General features: G+C 44.2%; 1 protein-coding gene across 1 annotated transcript in view; it reads left to right on the forward strand.

Annotated features, from left to right (window-relative positions):
- Positions 1–25,606, forward strand: part of ADAMTS17 (ADAM metallopeptidase with thrombospondin type 1 motif 17) — a 326,151-nt gene that overhangs the window by 214,050 nt on the left and 86,495 nt on the right. Inside the window, exons 14-15 of the mRNA XM_025436907.3 lie at positions 3,451–3,578; positions 15,467–15,587. Of these exons, the coding sequence (XP_025292692.1) occupies positions 3,451–3,578; positions 15,467–15,587 (249 nt within the window). The remainder of the gene's footprint in view (positions 1–3,450; positions 3,579–15,466; positions 15,588–25,606) is intronic.

Genomic DNA, 25,606 nt, shown 5'->3' on the forward strand with positions numbered 1-25,606 from the left:
TGTCTCTCAGTAAGACCTTGTGTCTTCATCACTATGGATTACCAGGGGGAATCCTCCAAGCCCCTGAGCTCATCTCCCCTGCCCTGTCTGTGGTTTCTCCATCCAGGTATATAAGTCCTGGCAAAAAAAAAAAAAAAAAAGTAGGCCAGTGAGACACCAGGAACCACACCAGACAGTCCAGCCTCAATCAGAATTTCATTTTAGCACACATGAGCCGTATAAGAGGAATGCTCTAAGCTTCTTTCCTTGGAGTATGTGGTTATATGACTTTTAAGAAGATTTGAGCTTCTGTACAACTAAGAATGTAAAATGCTATGCCCAGAGGGGAATCACAGCACCTCATTTATCTGGGGATTAACTGTCCACCCAAGGTAGCTTGGAGGAGAATTTTCAGAGAATTTTGAGGGGCTCCTCCTCAACTTTTATAAAGATTATCCCGAGTCCCTTTGAGAGATAGTGCTACACCTCCTTAGAGGTGTAGGGTGCCCTAAATTCTGAGCACAGACCTCAGAAAAGGAGATGGACAAATGGAGTTTTAGCGGAGCAAAGGAAGTGTTACCTCTGGACTCTATTCTGGAGTCTGTGTGCCCCCAGACTGCCCAAGCCAAGGAGGACAGTGTCTGTGGGTAGGAGAGTCCAGTGCACGTGGAGTTGAGTGTACTTTCTTGCCTGGGGTCATGGCCAAAAATCCCTCCATCTGTGGATCTCCACTTTCCTGATGTTTATAACAAAGAGCCCAGCTAAACAATCTTTATCCCCTCCAAGTCTGGTCTTTCTAACTTGCTGCAAAAGATCCTTTACTTTTCTGCCCAAATCCCATTTCCATTTTGGCCCAAATCAGTTTCACCCTTGGTAGTTTAATGGACAAGTACACAGCAAATCCCAGTTGAGGCAGACTGTGAAAAGCCCCATGAAATGGGCCTGAGCTGCTAGAGAACAAAGCATAGAGTGGAAGGAATGGCTCAATTCCCCAGACAGCAGGCTAGAGGCAGCCTTGAAAAGCATGCCCTACTCATCTTTCTTTTCCAGCAGTGCCCAAAGAGTGCCTTGTGTGATGGAGGGGCTCAATTCCTGTTTTTGTTTTGTTTTGAAAATTTTGTTTTCATTTTTTGGGGGTTTTTTGGATGAATAAACATTGAAGCATCATTACTTACCTGGGAAGCTACTCTTCACAGGAGTTTCCCCTGACCTCCACAACTAACTCTAACAAACAAGTTGAATGTTTCCAGTGAACCTCTGTAGCTTCTTTACAGTGTTCTAAGGCAAGACATCCTACTGGGCATGTCGGTCAGCAAAGCTCCATGAGACAGGAGCTTTGGAAAGCTGCTGAACATGTTGGTGGTTTAGTGAATGTCATTCAGTCATGAAAGCCACAGACCCTGGATGGGACAACACATCTGCTCTGATAAGAACTGTCTAGCTGGGATTCCAAGGTCTTCTGAGACCAAGTAAACTCCAGAAGCCTTTCTCTTCCTTCCCCTGCTCTTGATCATCTGAGACCACTGGAAGGACCCAGTGGGGAAAAGGACCCAATGGTGGAAACAAAGGGCCTGACGGAAGCAGCACAAAGGTATTAGTGTTTCTCTCTTTGGAGGTTTCTTTATAGAATAATCACATAATGTCACATAAATGTCACTAGAATCATAACTGAGAGAAAGAAAAGGGTGCATTCATCCTTCTCAGAGAAGAAGAAAATCTATTCATTTATTTAAAAATGAGCTTGAAGTTTTTCTCCTAAAATCAAGAACAAAGCAAGGATTTCTTCTTTCACTGTTTCTTTTCAACATCACACTGGAAGTCCTAGCTAATACAAATAAGACAAGAAACAGAAATTAAAAATATACAGATTGGGAAGGTAGAAATAAAACTACCTTTGTTTGCAGATGACATGATCATCTATGTAGAAAATACAAAAGAATCAACAAACAAACAAACAAAAAAACAAAAACCTTCTGGAACTAGTAAGCGGTTATAGCAAGGTTGCAAGATATAAGGTAAATGTACAAAAATCACTCAGTTTCTTATATACCAGCAAAGAGCAGATGGTGTTTAAAATTAAAAACACAATACCATTTACACTGACAACCCCCAAAATGAAATATTTAGGAATAAATCTAACACTCTATGTAGAAGATATATGTGAGGAAAATTCTGATGAATGAATTAAAAGAATTAAATGAGGAGATATTCCATGTTCGTGGATAGGAAGAATCAATACTATCAAGATGTCCGTTCTCTCTTGACTTGATTCAGTGCAATCCCAGTGAAATCCCAGCAAGTTATTTTGGGGATATCGACAAACTCATTCTAAAGTTTATATGGAAAGATTAAAATATTTACCAAGTCCTTCTATGAGTCAGGTCCTTGGCCTGGCCTGGGGACAAGAGATTAAAATTTTAGTACCTTGTCCTCTGTAGTCTCCCAGTACTGTCAGTTCTTCAATCAATCTAAAGATAAATAAGATCCAAACTCTTTTAGAAATGGAACCCACCCTAAAAGAAATCCCCTTATACATAAGTTACTCAAACAATTATAAGTCAATAAGATAATGGCTAAGGGCTTTGAGGAGGTGTATGCAAAGTGCAGATGGAGATTCCATGTCAGAGATGGCATGAGAGGAGAGAGCTCTGGAGTAGAAGCTTCTGGGGTAATAGGAAACTTCCAGAAAGCTTTGTGCAGAGAGGGATTTTCAGGCAAAGGAACAGCCTAAGCAAAGGCTATGAGAGCTTGTCATGTTATAGGAGCTCACTTGGTTCCAAGAGCAGCAGAAACCAGTGTTTCCCTCCTGCCTGGTAATATGGCCCTTACAAGTTGTCCTGGAGGCCCCTGTGTTCCTATGCTTTATTCCCTCTCAGTTTCTTCCAGGACCTTCTTGCTGCATATCACAGCCCTGAAGCTTTTATCCAGCAGCTGGTGGAACACTAAGGCACTTAGCAAAAGCCACTGCTATAGAGACATCCATAGGGACCACACCCCCTCCTACCCAGAGGCATGCTCATTCACCTTCTCCCCCTATCCCACCCCCACAACAAGATAAGCTCCCAGGCTCTCCCTTGATACATATTCAACTCACTTAGGGGTTAGCACACAACAAAATGTTTGTTCAGCCTGGTATTTTTAATGCCTTAAGGAAAAGGAATACTATACGTTTACAAAGGATGAAGAGAATTAGGTGAATAAAAGCCTACAGAGCCCTCACTCATGTGTTGTTTACCTATGTCTGAGGATCCTTCTCTATTTGCTGGGTTGTGTTCCAAGGGGCAGGTGCATGTCTCTGAGGAACATGTGCTGGGTTTCTGTGACCTCTATTCCGTACTGACCTCTCAGCCTCTGGGCCACCACCTACATGCACCTGCACCCTGCCAGCTCATTGCCTTCATGCACCTGCACCTTACATGGCCTACAAACCCCTTCCTATATCAATGTCCACCTTCCTCTTTCCCTCCTCAGATAAACCATGTGAACTCTACTGCTCACCTCTCGGGAAGGAGTCCCCACTGCTGGTGGCTGACAGGGTCCTGGATGGCACACCCTGCGGGCCCTATGAGACCGACCTCTGTGTGCACGGCAAGTGCCAGGTGATGTGTTTTCCTTGTGTCTTTTGTGGGGCTTCCTTTGGAGGGGAGGCTCCCTCACCCCAGAAGGTTTCACAGTGGGGCAAAACTTTCGGGAGGCTTGAAATGGATTTTCTCAAGAAGACACCAGTGGTGCTATCTCCTGCAACCTGGCACCCCTCCCTCCCTGGGCAGTGACTGAGCATAAAGCCCACCTACAGGCCAACTGGGAGTTGAGGTGGCTGGAAAAACAGTGGCAACGTAATAACCTCAAAAATCTTAAAATAACTTTAGTCATTCTGACAAAGGAAAAAACAGGTAAAATACTAAGGTAAGACTGGAAGATGTGTATGAATATATTGTGGGACAAGTTATACTGTGTTTACCTACAACAGATAGAGTAGAACAGTGCAGATTCCTTCGCAGGTAGTATAACAGGACTATTTATCCATAAGAATGGGCATCCTCCTGATGTGTGCAGCGGCTGGAATTGGGGTAGGGAGTCAAGAGGCTGTGTATTTCCAACACCCAGAGGGCCATGACTCAGGTAGTACCACCCTCCATTATGCTACATGTGCCGTATTTCCTGAAGACCCAGTTTGATCCCCACCTATCATGAGAAGGGTCCTCTCCCTTAGCCATGGACACATGCTACCTTCATGGTTGAGGCCAGGCTCCCTCAGCCATGTCCTCAGCAGGTGAGCCCAAAAAGAGCTGGAAGAGGCAATTGCTCCCAGAGCCCTAAGCCAGCAGATGAATAGCAGGAGTGCTATGCACTTGGCACAGAAAGGAAAACCAGGTCTTGCTTCCGATTTTCACTTTACCGTGTTTGGCTTCCATGGACCAGCACCTGCAGCATGAGAGTAAGCAAGGAATCTAGTCACCATGGGCCCCTGAGGGGCCTTCTCATTTTGCTAGGGAAAGAGAAGCTGTGTCTCAGGAGCCATGTGACTACTGATGCTTTGGGGTGCCCACACCTCCCAAAGTCAACACCCATCTCTGATGCTCTGTTTCATGGAAATATTAAAAACATTTGAAAAATTGTAAATTCCAAGGATCACAGGGGAGAGAAACTGTCATTCCCCTTAACAGCACTAGTGCCAGAAACCTGCCTCCAGGCCTGGGACCCACTGACCCCGAAAGGTAGTACATCCTGTTTGTTCTATTTCCCAACACCTGGCCAAGGGCAACGTTTTGGTGAATCGATGAAGACAGATGGAGTAAAAGAGAGGAAGGCAGAAAGACACAGACACAAACACAACTTCTAGGGTGGTGCCTGTGGCCATTTCAACCCTAGTAGATTTTTTTCCCCCTGCAAAGCGCAAACTAGTCCCAACCTGGGATTTTTCCTGAAAAAGCTTGACAATATCCAGACTCCTTTAGCACTGCCTGGCTTTGTTATCAATTCAGATATGTGTGTGTGTGTGTGTGTGTGTGTGTGTGTGTGTGTGTGTGTGTGAGAGAGAGAGAGAGAGAGAGAGAGAGAGATAGGCACTGGGTGCCCAAGCGTCTTGGCAAGGCATCCTTATGGGAAGGAAGCAGTGACGGTAGTGGAGCTGGGCCCTCGGGGTTGTGCTATAGTTGTGGAGAATGTGCAGGGCCTGGAGCGGTGTGAACACAGGTCTTATCATTGTCACTGAAATGAGGAATTGCCAGCATTTCTCTGCAAACCTATTAGCAAGTCAAGTGCAGGCGGTTTTTCTTTCCTAAATTATTCACTTAAACAGACCTTGCTACAGCACAATGATGAACATTTCCTTAGTGACAGTTTTCCAAGTAAAAGCACTTGTACCCTTTAGAGCAGCACCATCTGAGCCACCTCTGGGCTTTTGCCAGCGTCTTTTGCAGTGTTCTTGCCAGCCTGCAGGCATTTCTAAGAATCCTGAACTTTTCTGGCCAGCAGGGTCAGTATTAAGTGGCCAGACATGATTTCAGCTCTAAGTGATCAGTGCCAATGGGCCCTTTCTATGACCTTGGAACCAACCATATGCTTGTCAATTAGGGAATCTTCCCTGTGCCATGACAGCAAAATAGCCAGTTTTTCAGTGAGAACAATATGGATGAGATGCCTCTCAGGGTCTCTAATAACCTGAAGTCTATGGTCGTCTGGCACCTTTGAGACAGAGCCTGCCCTGCGCTTAGATGTGATGGTACACTTGCCCTGCACTTGGATGTGACAGGTACAGTTGCCTTCCTAGTCCTGAATGCCACCCCATCCATGCCTACCCCCTAGTCTATCTCAGATGCCTTCACCACCATCATGCTCATTGCATTTACTGACCCCTGTGGTGAGACTAGCCTAACCAACCACCACCCCTCAACACAGGAGCACTGGGGCACCCAGGTGCAGACAGTGCCCCTCTCATGATGTTTTGTGGCAGGTGGGTAGGCTCATGCTCATCAGAGCCTTGCCTTACCCCTTGTTGGTCTCAGAAGTACCATCTCCTCTGTATGGATGTGTCTCAGTTACCAGCTCCTCCAGGCAGCCTACCAATCCTCGCAAAAAGCCCATCATCCTGGTAGGGGGTGGCAGCATGTACCTGGAAGCACCTCACGAGATTAAGTCCCTGAGAAACTACTCACTTTCTGAAAGAACTTAAAAATACCACCTGTAATTTTTCTGACAATTCTTAATCCTCAGAGAAAAACCATAAAGGTTATGTTCAGCCCATTGTGAATTCAATTCTCACAAGAATCCAACTTAGTAAAGTCACAGTTAAAGAAGTTTTATAATGAAGTTGAACATTGTTGAATAGAGTATGAGAAATTAGGGGCGTGTGGGGAGGGGCAGAGTTGGTTGAGTGTTTGACTTAGGTCATGATCTCAGCGTCATGAGATCAAGCTCCATGTGTTGAGCTCCACACTCAGTGCAGAGTCTGCTTAAGACTTTTCCCCCCTCTCCCTCTGCCCCTGCACATGTGCTTGCATACTCTCCCCGCCCTTTCCCTCACTCTCTCTCTTGCTCTCTCTAGAATAAGTAACATCTTTTTAAAAATAAAAAAGAGTATTAGAAATTAAGTATAAGTACAGTATTGATGCCTAGTTACAGTAATTGCCCAAGTAGAATATTCTGGATTCCTATGGTACTTGTGAATGAGTAAGGCAAGGAAAATTGGTTAAAGAGAAGAATAGTAGTAAAAAAAAATCTCAGGAGTTTAGTAAACAGAGGATCTGTACTTATTCATCAATACTATTATCTGATTATAATGGATAAAAGGTAGAGATCATCCATATTTTATGTAAGACAGTGCTTACAGAAATATTGCCATGGTTCACTTACTAGCTTTTTCCTCTGTTCCCTTCAGCTATAAATTTTGCTATTTTGGGGTGGCAGAGGAGTTCTGGGAAATTTTGAGAAGCAGTGACTAGTTGGTAGGGAATGGAGGGGACGAGAGGCTCCCAAATGGCATTTTGAGCAGATTCCATTAAGCTCCAAATAGCAGGCTGATTCAAACCATAACATGAAACATGGAAATGCCATTTTATTCTATTTTTATGAGGACTGAGTTAAGTTTCATTTCAGTGAGTCACAAATTATTTAACATGCTGAAATGAAACTTAACAGTGCTCATAAAAGTGGGAGTGAGTTGGGGAAAGAAACACAAACATTGTCTGTTTTTCAGCAAGTCTGTATAAATCAGGAGTTCCATCATTCGCAATTCCTACTGTTGGCCTGTGAGGCAAAGAAATCAAGTTAATATGTTTCTAATGTGTGACTTTGCCTCACAGCTACTGAGTTTCAGTGGGTGAGTCAAACTGACAGATCTGAGTATACCTGAGACCCACTACACTTGGCTTTTCTGTAAGGCCTCACTAACTTGTGTACACTTGTAGGCATTCCAATTAAGGTCCCACTTCTTTGAGATCCTAACTTGTGTGTACATATCCTGGGCTTGATGAACACCAAAAGACCTTGAGGTCCCATAAGCTTGTGGGAGGGATTGTGTCCAACTATCTTTGTTCCCCCAGCATCTGGGGAAACAGACTGAAAGAACGGATTGAACACAGAAACACATTGAGTGGATGCATAGGTGGATGGGTCACTTGCTCTTAGAACTTCAGTGACTCTGGAATCTCGATACCATTTCAATGGACTATTTTCATTGTCCAGGATTTATTAGCCTCCTGCTTCGTGTACAGTGGTCCATTCAGCAAGTAGAATTACTGGCAAAACTTGGAAGAATTATAAGACTCTGGCCTTAGAGTCCCCCTGTGTAAAGAGGGTAACAAGCATGCAGGAAAATGTACAGGATTTCATGCTTGGGCCTGTGTTTCAACAAAACCCTCCTGGTTGCTGCTTCTCCCCACATAATGACCCTGCAGTTGGCATCTCTGAAATGTGACTGTTGGTGACGAACCTTCACTAACAGCAGTGCCTAAAACTCTGAAGTCATTGCCTGCACTTCTTCTATCTGATCAACTTCCCTCAGCAACTTCTGGATTAAGCCAATAGATGGAGCCTCACACATGCTCCTTTCCCATGACAGGACTCTACTACACTGATGGTAAAGGTAGGATAGCACAAACCATGATGCCGAAGAGAAGCAGAGGCCGCCCTGTGATAAAAGAAAGACACCACCTCTTTCTGGCGAGTGGAAGTGGATGGAAGTTCCACTGAGGGAACAAATCAGCAGACGCCAGAACCATAACAAGTAGAGAGTTGGAACAGAATGCTTGAGGGCATCTAAGACTTGGGAACAGAGGGCGAGAGTGAGGTGTTGACTGAAACTGAAGAGGAGACAAAGAAACCATATGGCTGGCCCTGCACTTGGAGCTTTACAGGCTGTTGGGTGATGATCACGCAAAGTATCACAGTTGTGTGATCAGAGTACCAAAGTTGTGTGATCAACTCTTCAAAGGCAGCTGGAGCAGGTGTGTGATCTCAGAACTTGTGCATAGTACTTACCTTCCTGGGTTGGGGAGTGGACTCCAGTTTTCTCCCTACCAGTTCCAAATGGAAGCCTACCACACAACACCTCCCATCCCCAAATATAGAGCTCCCTCAGTCTACCTTTTGGTGCCTCAATCTCAAATATGAGTGGTCAACCAGAGATCATCAGCTATTTGAAGAAAACCAGCAACAAGAGCAAGAAAGACCAAGAAAAACAGAGAAACCAACCCTGGCACAAAATTGGGATAATCATAGAATTCTCTGCAGCAAATTATCAATCAAGCACGGGGATAAAATAAAGTAATTTTGAGATGCAGAATAACTCAGAAATTTTAGTTTCCTTTCCATGCATCTGTTCTGAAGAAATTATATGTGGTTTAGCAAAATAAAAGTAAAATCAAAAAGAAGACAACAAGCACAGCAAGAGTTGATGCAGCTAATCCAGGAGCCCAAGAAATGCCAGGCTGGGTGCTGTGGTACTGGCCTAAAAGCCTCAGTTAAAATTAAAACAAGAAGTCAGTGGCATCCCTCCAACAGAAGAGAATGAGGCGTAGTTAGAAGATTGCTGTGAAGTTGAAGAAAGCAAGTGCTTCTCCTCCTGGCCACAAGAAAAAACAAAAAAACAAAGACCATCCAAACCTATATGAAAGAATAACCTTCACAACTGGGGAGCAGTTGCTGGCAGGTTTGGGGCACAGAAGAGAGAGGCAGAGGGCCCACTCTGAAAATAGTCTCCTGCTCCCAGCCTGAGGCCCAGCTTGGCAAGAGACCATCGTTCTTATGCATTTAGTGAAAACCTCTGATGTGCTTCATATCATGGTGGGCATTGTGTCTAGGCCTGGGGGACAAGAACACAAAGAATTGTAAGACAGTGTCCTCCATGTGCTTACAATCTGTCTTGAAAATGAGACATTCATGGGAGACCTTAATAACCGAAGGCAAAGTCATGATTGAAAGCCAGTGAGATTTGGTTTAGTCACAGCAGAAGGTACATAAGGTGGAACTTGATTTATTCATCAAAGATTTATTGAGCACATTCTATGTGCTAGACTTTCAGTGGTGACCCACCCCAAAGAGGTCCCTGTACCCATGCAGTATACAGAGGAGAAACACAAACTCACAAACATGGTCATTCCAAGGACTGGTCTATGTGGAGAAGAAAATGGTGTCATAGGTTGAGAGGGATTATAGCTGAGGAAGACTCAGTGGCGTGGCAGGTATCTTCCAAGTCCTTGGAATGAAGCAAGGCTATGGAAGGCTCCAGATCGGAGTTTCTTTTCCTTGATGGAGAGGTGTAGAAGTGTAACTGCCCATGAGTAGAGGACTAAACAGCATCCAGGTGATCTGTGAGGCCCTCACTTGAGGGCATTTTGGGTTTTACAACTAGACATTCTATCATGATGGAGCATCCCATGGATCATTTACCACATTGTAAGGGGGCTCTGCTTCCTGAGAGTAGAGGGGAGCCAGCCTGTTGTCCTTGCAGTTCTCCTGGGCTCCAGGATGCCTCAGCCCAGAACTGCTTTAGCTCAGAGGATGGAGGCAACAGGGGTTACTTCCCCAGTGGGAACTCATGCTTAGGGCTCTTCCAGGTGGAGGGTATTAGGCATTTACTGCCCCCTCGGGAAACAGATGGCTTGGCATATGACAGTAATGACTATCTCCATGAGTGTCTCTATCTCTGAGCTCCAAACCTAGGACAGTGGTCTCCCAATATGACTTGGGCCCCTAGCATTACCTCGAAGCTCATTGGAGATGACAAATCCTTGGGCTCCATCCCAGCAATGAGTGACCTGCCCAGCCCTTTAGATGATTCCCGCATGTGGGAGTTGGAGAACTACCACCCCAGGTGATCCTTTGTCCGTGGGCCTGGGAGATCTTCTGCCCACCCTAGAAATTGACCAATGCTGGTCAGACTGGGGGAACTTGTTCCCTTTAGGCTTTCCAGAGCACACAGAGCAAGACTTTGTCTGAAAGGGCATACCATCTTCATAGACTAATTTTAACCCTCATTACCAACCAAAAAATAAGCAGATGGTCCAGTTTCAGAAAGGATCCCCCAGTGTCTCAGATCCAGATATGAGCCCACACTCTTTAGATGCTGTATTTGGCCTCTTGAGAGGAATAGATGTTGATGAGTATGGGCCCCCCTGGGCTTGCCTGTAAACATCTGCTTGTCTGGGGCAACAGCATCTCCTCCAGGATCAGCCATGAAGGCACCTAGTGCTGGTCTGGCTATGTAGGGGCTTTGCATGAGCTTGTTAAGCCATGACCTTTTCTCATACTTGTCTCTTTCCCACCAAGGTCCTTCTTGCAGGGAACCCTTGAGGAGAAGTGTTTTGCTCATCAAGGAAAGTATGTACCCTCCTAAGGACTCTTCCTCCCAGTGAGTCCCTGTCCTGTTCCTCCCTAAAGTACCCCCCATGCCTGTCCTTCCTGCTCCTGGGTGAATTCCTGCTCTGGCAGATTGCAAAGACATGCTTTGCTCCTTGTCCTGATCTCCTAGTCAGACTGCAGGTGGCTTTTGAAATCCTAGCACAGATCTCTACCTCATAGGTGGTGTTTCTCCTGTTTCTTTAGCTTCTTTATTCTCAAGATTTCTACATTCTTGCAAACCCAGCATGCTTTCAGAAGAAGCCTCACACTCTCCAGAAGTTCTCCCAGTGACCCCACCCTTTGGCTGAGGATAATCAGGGGAGATACCCAGCCGGCCCAGGATTGGGAGGCAAGAGGTGAGGGACTGCTCCTGACCCTGCCAGATGGCCTGCTGTGTGGCCTCAGATTCATCAGATGCCATCACTGGGGCTGGGATGGGCAGTTGTCTGGACAGAGTGGGTGTTAATTTAGAATATCTAGAAAGTATTTAATCAAGAAGCTGAGAAACCATTCAGATAGTGGGTAGCCAAGCCAGAGACCCATTATTGCTGAGTGGGAGTGTGGTTAAAAGACAGTAGGAAGCCCATGTAGGAAGAGTCTAGAGCTGAAAGCACCAGAGAGATGGGGAAGCCACGTATAGAGTCACGTCAGAGTGACATGAAAGAGGCCAGTGTTTGGGAGCCAGAAACCAGCTGGAGCTTTAATCACAAAGGAGCAATATAGATGGGCAGCACATACATGTGCAGCCCCACAGATTTGATGGCAGGGCCTTTGCTGAGCATACTGGTCAAGCAAGATTTTGGGTCTTGGCTGCCTTGAATTCTTAGCCTGCATCATTTTCTATCAGGCAACTTGACAGCAATCATCCAGCAGTCCAGATCCTGAATCTAGGCAACTCCTGCAACATGCTCTAGCTTCCAGGTGCCCTGCAGCAGCTGGTCTACCTCCAGGCCACTCTTGGGTGTCCCGCCCAGGCAAGGTCACAGTCTGTGCTGGTTACCATCTGAATCTCCATGTGTCACCTAAGTCTCCCCAGCTCCTTCAAGTCCACTTGCCTGCATTTGTTCCTTGCCTGGCCTCTAGCTGCTAAGGCCCCCAGTCTTGCCCTTGACCTATCTTTCTACTACTTTGAACACACTTTAAGTTTCCTGGTTTTGTTCTTTGTTTTTGTTGTGTTGAGTTGTGGGTTCTTTGTTTGTTTGTTTGTTTCCCCAAAGGCTGCTCTTTTTCAGTTTCTTAATGGCCATTTTTTGGACTAACCTTGCTCAACACTTAGTATATCTTCAGGTGTTTTTTTGTTTGTTTGTTTTCTCTCTCATTAAACTTTTGTTTTAATGGGTCTCAGAATTCTGTGACAGATTTTTGGTCAAGCTGTTTCCATTAAAAAGTACTGATTTTAAAAACTAATAACTTAAAACTGACACATACACACAAAAAAACAAATGGGCCACAAAATATTCTCCTTTCCTTCTGAAGGTTTTATGATGCATTGTTATCATTAATTGGTCTTTTACTATTAAACTTAAATGGCCAATTGACACAAACAGCTCTGAGACTGTTCTTCCACCACTGATTAAGACTGGGGTGGCAGGTATTGGGGATAATATCCATTTAGCCTTCTGAGCTTTCTGGGCAGACTTGGTGACTTTGCCAGCTCCAGCTGCCTTCTTGTCCATTGCTTTGATGACACCCACAGCAACTGTCTCATGTCATGAACAGCAAAACGGCCCAGAGGAGGATAGTCAGAGAAGCTCTCAACACATATGTTTGCCATGATCCATATCAACAATGGCAGCATCCCCAGATTTCAAGAACTTGGGGCCATCTTCCAGCTTTTTTTCCAGAACGACGATCTGTCTTCTCCTTCAGCTCAGCAAACTTGCAAGCAATGTGAGCTGTGTGACAATCCAGCGCAGGTGCATATCCAGCACTGATTTGGCCTGGATGGTTCAGGATAATCACCTGAGCTGTGAAGCCAGCTGCTTCCATTGGTGGGTCATTTTTGCTGTCACCAGCCACATTGCCACGACGAACATCTTTGACAGATACGTTCTTGACATTGAAGCCCACATTGTCCCCAGGAAGAGCCTCATCAAAACTTCATGGTGCATTTCAACAGACTTTACTTAAGTTGTAACGTTGACCAGAGCAAAGGTGACCACCATGCCAGGCTTAAGAACACCAGTCTCCACTCGACCCCCTGGTACAGTACCCATACCACCAATTTTGTAGACATCCTGGAGAGGCAGACGCAAGGGCTTAACAGTTGGATGAGTTGGTGATAGAATGCAAGCCAGAGCTTCAAGCACTGTGGTTCCACTGGCATTCCCATCTTTATGGGTGACTTTCCATCCCTTGAACCAAGGCATGTTAGCACTTGGCTCCAGCATGTTGTCACCATTCCAACCAGAAATTGGCACAAATGCTACTGTGTGGGAATTGTAGCCAATTTTCTTAAAGTAGGTGCTGACTTCCTTAACAATTTCCTTGTATGTCTTCTGGCTGCAGGGTGGCTCAGTGGAATCCATTTTGTTAACACCAACAATTAGTTGTTTCACACCCATAAGCCAGAAGGGCATGCTCATGGGTCTGCCCATTCTTGAAGATACCTGCTTCAAATTCACCAACAGCAGCAGCAACAATCAGGACAACACAGCCTGAGATGTGCCTGTAATCATGTTTTTGATAAAGCCTCTGTGTCCTGGGGCATCAATGATGGTCACATAATACTTGCTGGTCTCAAATTTCCACACGGAAATACCAATGGTGATACCATGTTCACGGTCAGGTTTCAGTTTATCCAAGACCCAACTTGGCATATTGAAGCAGCCTTTTCCCATCTCAGCAGCCTCCTTCTCAAATTTTTCGATAGTTCTTTTGTCGATCCCACCACATTTGTAGATCAGATGGCCAGTAGTGGTAGACTTGCCTGAATCTACATGTCCAATGATGATAATGTCGATGTGAGTCTTTTCCTTGCCCATTTTGGTTTAGGTTTAGTAGTGGTATTCATGACACCTGTGTTCTGGCAGCAAACCCATTGCAAAAAAGCCTATCTTCAGGTCTTTACTGAAACGTATGCAGTTATGTTTGGACACACAACAGTAATTTTCCCGTAATTCTTCCCTAAGGAAATGAAAGGATCTAAGGATGAGAATTTGGGATTGTTGCTGAGGTAGAGCACCCCTTCACTCTTCATAGAACATCCCAGAAGGCAGTGGTTCCCCGAGTGTGGTCCCGACCAGCAGCAGCAGCAGTGTCATGGGGAAACTTGTTAGAAATTCACATTCTCAGGCCCAGCCAGACCTACTAGGTCAGAAACTCTGGGCATGGGATCCAGCAGTCTGTTTTGATAGTCCTCCTGGAGAGGTGGATGCATACTCCTTTTGAAAAACCAGTGCCAAGGGCATCTGGGGGCTCAGTCAGTTAAGCGTCCCATTCTTGGTTTCAGTTCAGGTCATGATCTGATGGGTCATGGGATCGAGCCTTGCATCAGGCTCCATGTTCATCGGGGAGTCTGCTTGAGAGTCTCCCCTGCTGCCCCTTCCCCCACTTAATGTGCATGCTCACTCACTCTCTCAAATAAATATTAAAAAAAAAAAAAAAACTGCCATCATGAAGCAGAGGATTCGTTGAAGTGCTCCACACCCTGCCCTGTTTCAGGGGGGGGCAGGGAGGGAAGCATCTTCCTAGCACCCATCCAAAATCATGGGAAGGAGCAAAATCACCATGGCCTTATTTGGCTGTTGACTCCTCTACGGCCTGAAGTACCAATCCCTAATGCAGGGCAATGGGGGAACTGAGTCTTGTTCTGGAACTACTCACTTCAGGAGGAAAAGTGGACAGGGGAGTTTGAGCAGCTTAACTTCAGCAATTAAATACTCAGTGTTCACCATAATATAAGGCTATGTTATTTTGCAGAATATAAAATTCTCATATTTTTTTTTTCTTTTTGGAAGGAAAAACAGGAGTTCACAACTTTTTCCCACTTTTCATGAACTGATTTGGGCTATGCTGCCCAGAGACCACTCAGGGTCAAGTTACTCTTCTCTGACCTCACACATGCCTTTTTGAAAGATTTGGGAGACAGGGGTCTTCCTGGGAGAGGTCTCAATGGAGAAATGGGGGCCCATTCCCAGCCATGTCTGAATGAGCTCTCGGCCTCCTGACCTCAACGGAAAAGTCAGTATGGTTTCTGCACACTGTTCTGCTGTCTGTTCCAACCGAGATAGAGGTATCCTATGCAGCCCCAAGGGAAGTGTGAATCCTGTGAAGTTGTGGCCGCAATGGAAGCTGTAAGGGAGGCAGAGGCCTAGCCTCTGCCTCAGGTAGCACTAGAAGGGCCAGGCTTCAGGCCTCAGCAGGAGTGCTTTTTTTGCCTTCATGGGCCTCCTCCTCTGTAACAAATAATAAAAAAATATATATGACAACTATGTGGGTGTAAAGACAGATATAGTATAAGCTCGATTCATTTTTTTCTCTTCTGATTTTAAATTAAAATATTTTCTTGGGCCTCTGAAAGGATGGTGGGCCCTAGGCACCAACACTTGCTGGGCCCATTGGACAAGTCAGCCCTGCGGAGATTTGCTTTGAAAAATGCCTCTGAGTCTTACACCCAGAATAACCCAGCCCTTTGGTCATTCAGAAAATTGGCTGTGATGGCATCATCGGGTCCGCGGCCAAGGAAGACCGGTGTGGGGTCTGCAGCGGGGACGGCAAGACCTGCCGCGTGGTGAAGGGCGACTTCAGCCACTCTCGGGGTACAGGTGAGTGCGAAGCACAAGGGAAAGGGATCCCTGACCACTCCTGGAGGACAAGTGAGAGGGAGACTCAAGGGGATACTGCAGCTGCAGGACAGCCTGTGGGTGTTTATATATTTTATTTCCTTTGCCCAAAGCCAAGGATCAAATGCTTTCATCATCAAGGGCTAGTCGGTGATAGATAGGTGACCCAGCACTTCAGTGTTATGCTTGCTGAAAGGCAAAGAGGAAACATTCTTGCCAGAATATCGTGAGGTTCCTAGAAGTGAATAGTTTGCCTGTGGAGCTCAGTGGTACTGCCTGCCCAACCAGCTCCCCTGAAGCTTCGTACCACCCCATCTTCTGATGCACCGCCTTGCCAGGACATTTTACCTATAGAGGAAGAGGTTTGCTCTGACTTTTCTGTCACTTAAAGTAGGAGAGCATTTACACACATTCCTAAAATGTGCATGAAGCCTTCTGTTCCAGGAAATCTGAGAGTGGCTTCTGCCGACCATGAATGCAAAGTCAGGGAGTCTGCTGTTTCCCAAATGTAGACCTCCCCCAATGCTGTGCTTAGAGGTCCATAACATTCAACTGATCAACTGATGGTCTTTTTTTTTTTTTAAAGATTTTATTTATTTATTCATGAGAGATACAGAGAGAGAGGCAGAGACACAGGCAGAGGGAGAAGCAGGGTCCATGCAGGGACCCCGATGTGGGATTCAATCCCAGGCCCCAGAATCACTCCCTGGGCCGAAGGCAGGCCCGAGCCACTCAGGTGTCCCCAGCTGATGGTCTTTTTAAGTCTTTCTGCTTGAGCCTCCTGCACAGCTGTCGGTTTCCTTGATGAGAGATGGGAGATGGGTTCTGATCTCTTGTCCTGGAGGACACCAGCTTCTGACATCCAGGGAAGTATCTGGGTTGATACATAATGAGGGGAGCAGGAGGCAGACAAGTCATATGGGGAGAGAGCTCTTCTAGAAACCTATTTGTGTGGTCCCTCACCCCACATCACCAAGAGCGACATCACCAAGGTAGTTTGTTGGATGGAGCTGAGCTGAGAGGCCTCTATTCTAATTTGAATGATTGGATAGAAGCTTTAGATAGAAGCTTTTCAGTTCAGTTTTACCCTCACAGGAGAACAAAATCCCACAGAATAGGCTTCTGAGAATGAAACGGAGAGAAGTCTATACAGACCCCCATTTCTCCAGGTGGGCACATACCCTGCAGAAAGGGCAACCTATCGCACAAGCATTTTGCAGGAGCTGGTGAGAGCAAAACTAGAGGCAAATGCAAACACAAAACTTAATTTTAAAATTATGCTTAAAAATTACATTTGAGGCCAGGTTTCTGGTTTTTAAAAACAGGTGCCCAGCATATGAAATAGGAGACTCATGTGAGAATCTGTGCCTGCTGTGTGGCTCCTGAGGTAAACTGAAGATCATGCTAGAACCAGTCAGTTTGGGGGAAAAGTGCCCTCAGAAGCTGCATCCTCCAGGACAGTACCCACGGGCCATTTTAGTCTGTTCGAATTTTAATTATAGTTAAAATTAAACTTAAAAATTCAGCCCTTAGTGCTCCAATCTCTAGTGCTCCATTGCCACATGTAGCAAGGGGCTCCTGTGCAAGACAGCCCACAGAGAGAACATTTCCATCCCCACAGAAAGTTCTCAGTTGGGACACCTGGGTGGCTCAGTGGTTGAGCGTCAACCTTCGGCTCAAGTTGTGATCCTGGGTCCCGGGATTGAGTCCCACATCAGGCCCCCACAGGGAGCCTACTTCTCCCTCTGCCTATGTCTCTGCCTCTCTGTGTGTGTCTCTCATGGATAAACTTTTTTTTTTTTTTTTAAATGTTGGGAAAAAAAAAGAAAGTTCTCAAACAACACTGCTCTGGAACTTGGGTGATTTATATTTGTTTTGACATGTCTGAGGCCACTTTCTCTATTGGGACCCTTAGCTCCAGTTTGCAGCGAGACTTTGACCTTGTCTGTTATGCCAGCAAGGGCAGCTAGGAATAAAACCTCTGCAGTTGGCAAGTGTTACTACTGATTAAAAAAAAAAAAATAGGAAGCACTAGAACCCTTTATTTAAATCAAATGTTGTGCTAAGCTCCAATAAACTGAACTGACTACAGTTGCTCCCTTACGTGGAAGGCAGGTCAAGCACAACTGTGCCCACTCCTGCCCCCTTGAGGAATTCACCAGAACACTAAGGCCATTTCTGCTACACACATCTTTGGAAACCTCCACTGCTTGCATAGCAGCTCACTTCCAAGAGAACCCCAATAGGGAAAGAAAAAAAAAATCCTCTTTTTTTCCCCAGAGTCTAATCTACTTGTTGACCTTTCATCTTGGTATGAGTAGATCCATTCTTCCAATCATAGTAACCTGTTGTGTTGTTTTTTTTTTTTCTCTCTCTCTCCTTTCTCTGTCCTACCTCGTGCCTGGGTCCCATCTGTGCACAGGAAGAAGGGGGGTGGCAGGAATGTGCAGCCTTCCTTCTGGGGGTGGTCAGGATTCTGGGGTCTGGCTGCCACTCCCCTGTGGAGGGACAGGTGGCCATTGGAAACCTCATGAGGGTCAAGCTCTTGCCACCCTAGCTCATGATATTTGTGCTTCCTGCCAGCTTCTGGGGCACAATAGCCTTAGCAAACCTTCAGAGAAAGATAAGCACCCACTAGCTTCCCCCACCTGGAAAAGTTCTGTCCTTCTGAACAGTTGCCAGATGTCACACCTTTGTTTTAAGTTTGAAGCTGTTTTTTTCCAAATCCTAATGTTTGGGGCCTGTGAGCAGAAGCTCATATCAGTGTGGATTCTGCTTACTGTAGCTGTGCATGAAATGCTCACTCACACATGAATGCACCACTATTTAATATAGTTCCATCAAACACAAACCTATAATTGGGGTCTGACATTCTGGAATGTACGTATGCAAAGGTACAAACGGTTACCCAGTAAACATTTATTCAACACTACTCTGTTTTAAGTATGAGATGTGCAGAAATAAAAGTTAATGATCACTAAGTTGGTCACTGCCTGCAGAAGGAGGGTACCCCCAGGCAAGCAGCTTGAGTCCATGTGTGAGGCGGAGGCTGCTCAGTGGGGGGTGCTCTGGGGCCTCAAATTCTGGTGGGGTGCCTTGTCCCGGCCTGCTGAAAGATGAGGGTGGTCCCTGAGCCATAAAGGATGGGTAAAGTGAACTGATGGTGGGGGTGGAGGAAAGCTATTTCAGGCTGAAGAAAAAAACAAACTTAGAAATGGTATAAAGCCCCCAGGTCACATCACATCTGGGTGACTCCAAGTACAGCCGGGTGGATTCGCTAATCCTGTCAGTTTAGATAGGAAGGTAACTTTCATCTCTGCCCAGCTAGAAAGACTGGGAGAAGGAGGAATGTCTTATCACCCTTAAGGGTGAATATCAAAAAGAAATACCACACCACAGAGATAACAAGTAATCAAATTCAGGATTTTTGCCCAATTATATGAAGTTCTGACCCTTGCCTGAACTCTTCTGGATTTTTTCACCTAAGTGTTTGGGTTGAGACTACACACACACACACACACACACACGCACACTCAGGATGCCAGGATGCCCCCCTCTTGTGTCCTTGAGGGATCACAAAGAGCAAATGGGAATATGGCATTCTGAGTGTGGGCTGGTTATTACCCCCCTGGCATGCTGACTCCTGACTTTGGACAACCAAGGCCCTCAGCAACTCAGCTATAGAAGGGATCTACTCCAATGGCTATTGTATTGTTTCTCTAATGGATGGGCTTGAACATGTTCAAGCCTTTGATTGAGTTGAAAGAGCTGAGTTTATTTTTAATTTAGTGATCTGAAAGTTCTTCGTAGGATGCCTCTATCTCATTCATTAAAGTATCACTATTTTAACTTTATTCTGTGCTCCTCCTTAATTCTGTGCACCTACAAAGGTGACTGGTGGCCCCTGAAGTCCCCCTGGAGAACACCCATAGCACCCCATGGGTTCTGAGTCACTTTGCACTTAATCTTGAAGAGAACCTTCTCAATTAATGAATTCTTAAAAGGGAAGGTGATGGGATCTATCCCTTTTGAGTGTGGATAGATCTGCAAGTCACATATGTATTCAATAATTACCTTGAGAAACTCTGTGACATGCCAAGTTCTGTTCCCTGGGTGTAGGATATGGAGGTTCTGTGGGGAAATTTACCCTGTATAATGACAAAAAATGACTCTTTTCTCTACCGCATTTAAGAACTACAGTATCAGCTCCTTGAAATGTGCATGTAAGCCATTTACAGTATATTTCTTTTCCTCAGTCAAGAATAATCTTTGTACGAAGGTGTCCACATGCGTGATGGCAAAGCCTGTTCCCAAGTGTTTCTCATGTAAGATGTTTGTATGTCATGCACAGTATTAGAGGTGACATGTCTGGTGTGGGACTCTTTCCTCGCTTCTGTGCCTGAATGTGTTCTGAGCAGAGTCAATGGGAATGAGTTGTGCATGAAGTCATTGGATAGACACTAAGGCCATTTATCACTGCTATATGATGTTTAAGACTGATTGCCAAAAAGAACTGTAGAATAAAACCAATTTAAAAGAACTGTAGAATAAAACCAATTTAAAAGCTATAAAAGGTAAAGGGTTATGAGATTGGAGACCAGAAACATGTATCAATGTGCCAGGGATACATCTTCATTTTCCTCAGTCACACCTGGCACTTTGGCAGAAAATGCTAAGACACACCAGAGAATTAGCCACAGGGGGCACTATCTTCCATAGGGAAGTCACAGAGTTGGACTTCCCAAAGGGCAGGGAATAAGAGCCTCCTGGTCTTCATACTGGAGATCAGGTCACGGCCTTGCTTTGGCCCACCTACACTGCTCTCACATCATTGGAACTGGACAAGGGTATTAGTATGACCCCACAGGCTTTCCAAACATGTCTTTCCAGTTAGACCCAGAACAACCCTTAGGGATAAACATAAAGACAGTAGTATTCTCATAAACAGCTTTATTTAAAAAAAAAAAAAAAAAAAGGAGAGAGAGAGAAAACTATAAACTTACACAAAAGCTTCTCCAAGCATTCTGTAAAACAATTACCCCTCACCCCCCCCCCCAAAAAAAAACCTGTTGTTTCTTTCACATGTTTGATACAGACTCGTGAAAGAGTTCTAGGCCACCTCGCCAGAGTTTTACCTGTATTCCATCATGGTACCTACCCAACACAATTGTTTCCTTCCAAAGAAAGTTAACATTACTAAAAAAACAAGGGAAAGGTGTGGCCACATCATCATCTAAAGTACTTGGGGAATTCAGACAAAAATTATTTTGCAGGGGAATGGGTTCATAGCCCAGTCATATTAACTATTCAGAAGATTTGAGATAGATTTCAGGTCAACATCACCTTGATGTCCCTTTGAACAACTCATCCTTAGAGCAAAAATGACACGTTCTCCTAGAAGGATGGCAAAGGCACTGAATTTTATCCATGGCTTCATCATGGAACTAAAATCATGTCCCTCTAACTGGATTTCTCTTGCTTGATGGCAGAGACTGGAATGGAAAATTATTCCAAAGATAAAGTCTTACCTACCCTACCTAAAATGTGATGTTATCTTGTGAATTCTTAGAGTACATCCATCCCCCTTTAGTGATTTTTCATGCCCAGTCAATATATGGTATCTGGCATCTGCATAAGGGACCGTCTGGTATGAGGGATGACAAGGTACTTTGGGACTTGGTGATGGGCCTCTTGCCATTCCTGGTCACTCTTTACACCAACCTCAGTATGGGCTTTGAGCTGTGGGTCAAAGGAGGAAGCCATCAGAAAGAGGACAGTGAAGTAGAGGTGATTTCCTTGGTTTATGAACAGAACACCTGCCTTTTTTTCCCAGGGATTCTCTCTTTCATTAGTTTTCTGCATATCTTAGAAAAGTTAGCAGAACCCACGTGTGGGCAGTGACTCCCCTGGCCTATTACTCAGAGGTCACTTGAGGGTGAGCCTCCCCTGATTGTGTGTATACCCTGAGCTCTTCACTGCTTATCTGCTCTGCCCCCAGCATACTTGAGAGAGGAGAGAAGACAGGGTCCTTTTCAGTGTTACTTTTTTTGCCAAAGTTAAGTTTAAACATAGGTGTGGTGACCATGCATTGGTCATAAACATACTACCTTGCTGTGGAATGTGGTAAATGAACAAATCTGGATCTTGGCAGATGGCATCCATTGCCTCTAATCCTAGCAGCCTCATCATGCTAACACCAAGATTTATTAGTCACAAAATAGGAAGATTCCATGTAACAGCAGCTTCTTTCCGAGAAGAATTCAACTCCCCAAGCAGATCCTGTTCCCAGGTCAGTTGTGTGGTTGAAATGGAGATTCCTCCCCAGAAAAGATTCCCATTCCAGTGACCCTGAACAATTTTGTCTCCGTTGTTGACACTTTACTGTCTTGTATGCCTAGAATCCAGTAATTCTTCAGACTCCCCCAGAAGGAAGGAATTTCTCTAAGAAAAATTTGTGGTACAAAGCCGAATGCTATAATCCTAAAAGATGTGTTCTATTGTTTTGTTTTGTTATGTTATGTTTGTTTTGTTTTGTTTTGGTGGCCAGACTTTTTAAGTAGAAAAGCCTTGCTAGAGCAAAAAACTGTTTTCAATCACGAGCCCCCTGCCTCCCCCTGTGAGGACTGGACAGTGCAGGGACCGTGTGCAGTCTCTCCGGGCAGGCCAGTGATGCCATCCCCTGTGGGAAGTGTCTGGAAGGAATCACCCTGGAGGACCATACCCCATCTGGTTAAAGTTACCCTGCCTGGGAATCAGGATCAGGGCACAGAAGTAAGATAACCACTGCCCTCAGACCAAACTGTATTTATATCTGTGAATCCCCCCTAAGCATTAAGTAGAACATGTATGTGTGAAACTTCTGGAGCTGAATCTATGGTAACAACACCCAGGTATTTGCTGTCAAGACTGACAGACACTGCTTAACTTTCCATCCAAGATGGCTGGCTGAAGAATAAGTGTTTCCACTCTTCCCAGGCTCACCTTAACAACGATGAAAAGGAACTTATTAAGAGGTGCCTGGGTGGCTCATTCGGTTGAGTGTCCCACTCTTGATCTCAGCTCAGGTCTTGAGTTGTGAGTTTGAGCCCCACATTGGACTCCACACTGGGCATGGAACCTACTTTAAAAAAAAGAAAAGAAAAGAAAGAAAAGAAAAGAAAAGAAAAGAAAAGAAAAGAAAAGAAAAGAAAAGAAAAGAAAAGAAAAGAAGAAAAGAAAAGAAAAGAAAAGAAAAGAGAAAAGAAAAGAAAAAAAGAAAAGAAAAGGAAAGAAAAAAGAAAAGAAAAGAAAAAGAAAGAAAAGAAAAGAAAAGAAAAGAAAAGAAAAGAAAAGAAAAGAAAAGAAACTTATTAAGAAGTTTAAGTGGAACAAGGACATCTCATGCATAGAACCCGAATAATAGACTTGGATTTGCTGCAATAAACAAACAAGACACAAATCAAAAGCCTCCCAAATCTCAATGGCTTAACACAAAAGTTTATTTCTTGTTCCTGCTGCATGTCCAACATGGGTGGTAGGAGGGTCTGCATATTTGAGCCTCTTATGGACCGGGGTTGACAGATTTCATTGTTCAGAAGCTGTAACAAGCACCTCGGCTGGAAAAAGGGAAGACAGTAAATCAGGCCCTGATGTTCTTCAAGCTCCTATGTGCACATCACTTTCACTCACATTTTAAGGATCAAAGTATGTCCATGATCCATTTTAAGGATCAAAGTATGTCCCATGGTCACAAGGTTTTAAGAGGGCGTGGAAGTACATCCCTGTCTTTTCTGGACAGACACCTGGAGATATTTGGTGGCCAGCATCATGACATAGAACCTGCAGAAAACATTTTGCTGTTTCTGTGGTTAGCACCCAACCAGCTGGTTGGGCTCACTGCCCCCCAGCTGAAAGCCAGTCCTGATGGTCAGCCAGTCCTGCCTATATTCACAGAGACAACCCATTTATAGCATCCTTCCTAAAAGAGCTTGCAACACAAATGGGAAAGACCAAGGAAAGCTGAAAGGAGGACCCATGGGAAAAATAAGATCACTCAAGTAATAGAAGTGAAAAATCTCTACCAAGTATTCTCAAAAAAATTTGAGATGCTACTGTATTCATAAAACTAGTACAGAATGTGGGGTGCCTGAGTGGCTCAATTTGTTAAGTGTCTGCCTTCAGCTAGGGTCAGGATCTCGAGTTCCTGGGATCAAGCCACACATCCAGCTCCCAGCTCAGCGGGAGACTGCTTCTCCCTCTCCCTCTCTCTCTGCTGCTACCTACCCCTCCTTATGCTCTCTCTCTGTGTCAAATAAATAAAATAAAATAAAAAATCTAGTACAGAATGAGAAGAAGCCATCAGAAAAGAAAAAAATCTCAAAAGTATGACTCTCAAATTAAAAACATGTAATAAAGGGCATCATAAAGAAATGATAAGTAACAGACAAAAAAAATGTTTGCAATAAGTTGAGTAAGTAGAGTTTGAGTTGATAAATATATGTTGATAGGTACTAAGATATACTTTTAAAATTCCTGATCAATTAAATAAAAATAAAAAGCCAGTAGAAAAATGGGCAGTGCTTATCAACAAGGCAGTTAACTGAAAAGGAAGTGCAAATGGCCAATCAATATGTAATAAAATGCCAACCCACACTGAGAGAAATGCAAATTAAATCTCCCATATAATTTTTTTTCACCTATTGGATTAGCAAATGTTAAGAAGATGGATGATTTCAAGTACTTAGAAGTCTGAATAAACAGACAACCTCATAGAGTGTGGGATGACATATATTAGTCAAGTTGTATGGAGGGCAGTTAAGCTATACAAGTAACATTTAAACTCATGTATATTTGACCCAGCAATTCTCACAGCGGATCAGGTAGAACGTGGCACTGTTTGCTGGAGTATTCTTTCTTTTTTTTAAAGCACTTCTCTTGAAATATAATCCACACACCATAAAATTCGCCCATTTAAAATGTGCAATAACATGGGTATGTCGCACATGCACAAAGTTGTGCAAGCATCACTAGTCATCCTAAAAAGAAACCCCACAGTCAGCAGTCATTCCCCATCTCCCTCCTACCCTGGCCCTCAGCAACTACTCTCTCTGTCTGTTTCTCTGTTCTGAACATTTCATATAAACAGCAAACACTATATGTGGTTCCTTTGTGACCGGCTTCTTTAACTTCACATAATATGTCACGGTTTGTCCATATTGTGGCATGTATCAGTGGCTTCATTCTTTTTATTGCTGAATAATATTTCATTGTGTGGTTCTACCACATGTTTTAAAAATACATTCATCACTTGATGGGTATTTGAGTTGTTTCCACCTTTTTATTTTTTTTTTTTAGGTATTATGGATAATGCTGATGTGAACATTTGTATGTAAGTTTTTGTGTGGACATGTGTTTTCATTCTTCTTGGCTATATACCTAGGAACGGAATTGGTAGATCATATGGTCATTCTATTTAATTTTAGGGGACACTGCCAAACTCTTCTCCAAAGTACCTGTACCATTTTACATTCCTGCTAGCAATGAATGAGGGTTCCATTTGCTCCACATTCTCTATAGGACTTCTTGTCTATTGTTTTGGTTATAGGCATCCCACTAGGTGTGAAGTAATATCTGATGGTGGTTCTGTTTTGCATTTCCCTAATGACTAATGATTTTGAGCATCTTTTCATGTGCCCACTGGCTATTCATCCATCTTCTTTGAATAAATGTCTATTAAAATCCTTTGCCCATTTTTAAATTGGATTATTTGTCACTTTATTACTGAATTGTAAGCTTTCTTTATATATCCTAGATGGTTTCTTTATCAGAATGACTTGCAAATGTTTTCTTCCAGTGTGTGAGTTTGCTTTCTGCTTTCTTGATGGTGTCCTTGGAAGCACAAAGTTTTAAATTTTGATATATTCTACTTTTACCCCCCTTTTGTTGCTTGTGCTTTTGCTGTCATATGTAAGAAACGATTGCCTAATCCAAGGTCATAAAAAGTTTACTCTTATATTTTCTTC

The sequence above is a fragment of the Canis lupus genome, chromosome 3 (assembly GCF_003254725.2).
Source record: "Canis lupus dingo isolate Sandy chromosome 3, ASM325472v2, whole genome shotgun sequence".
NCBI classification, from domain to species: Eukaryota; Metazoa; Chordata; class Mammalia; order Carnivora; family Canidae; genus Canis; species Canis lupus.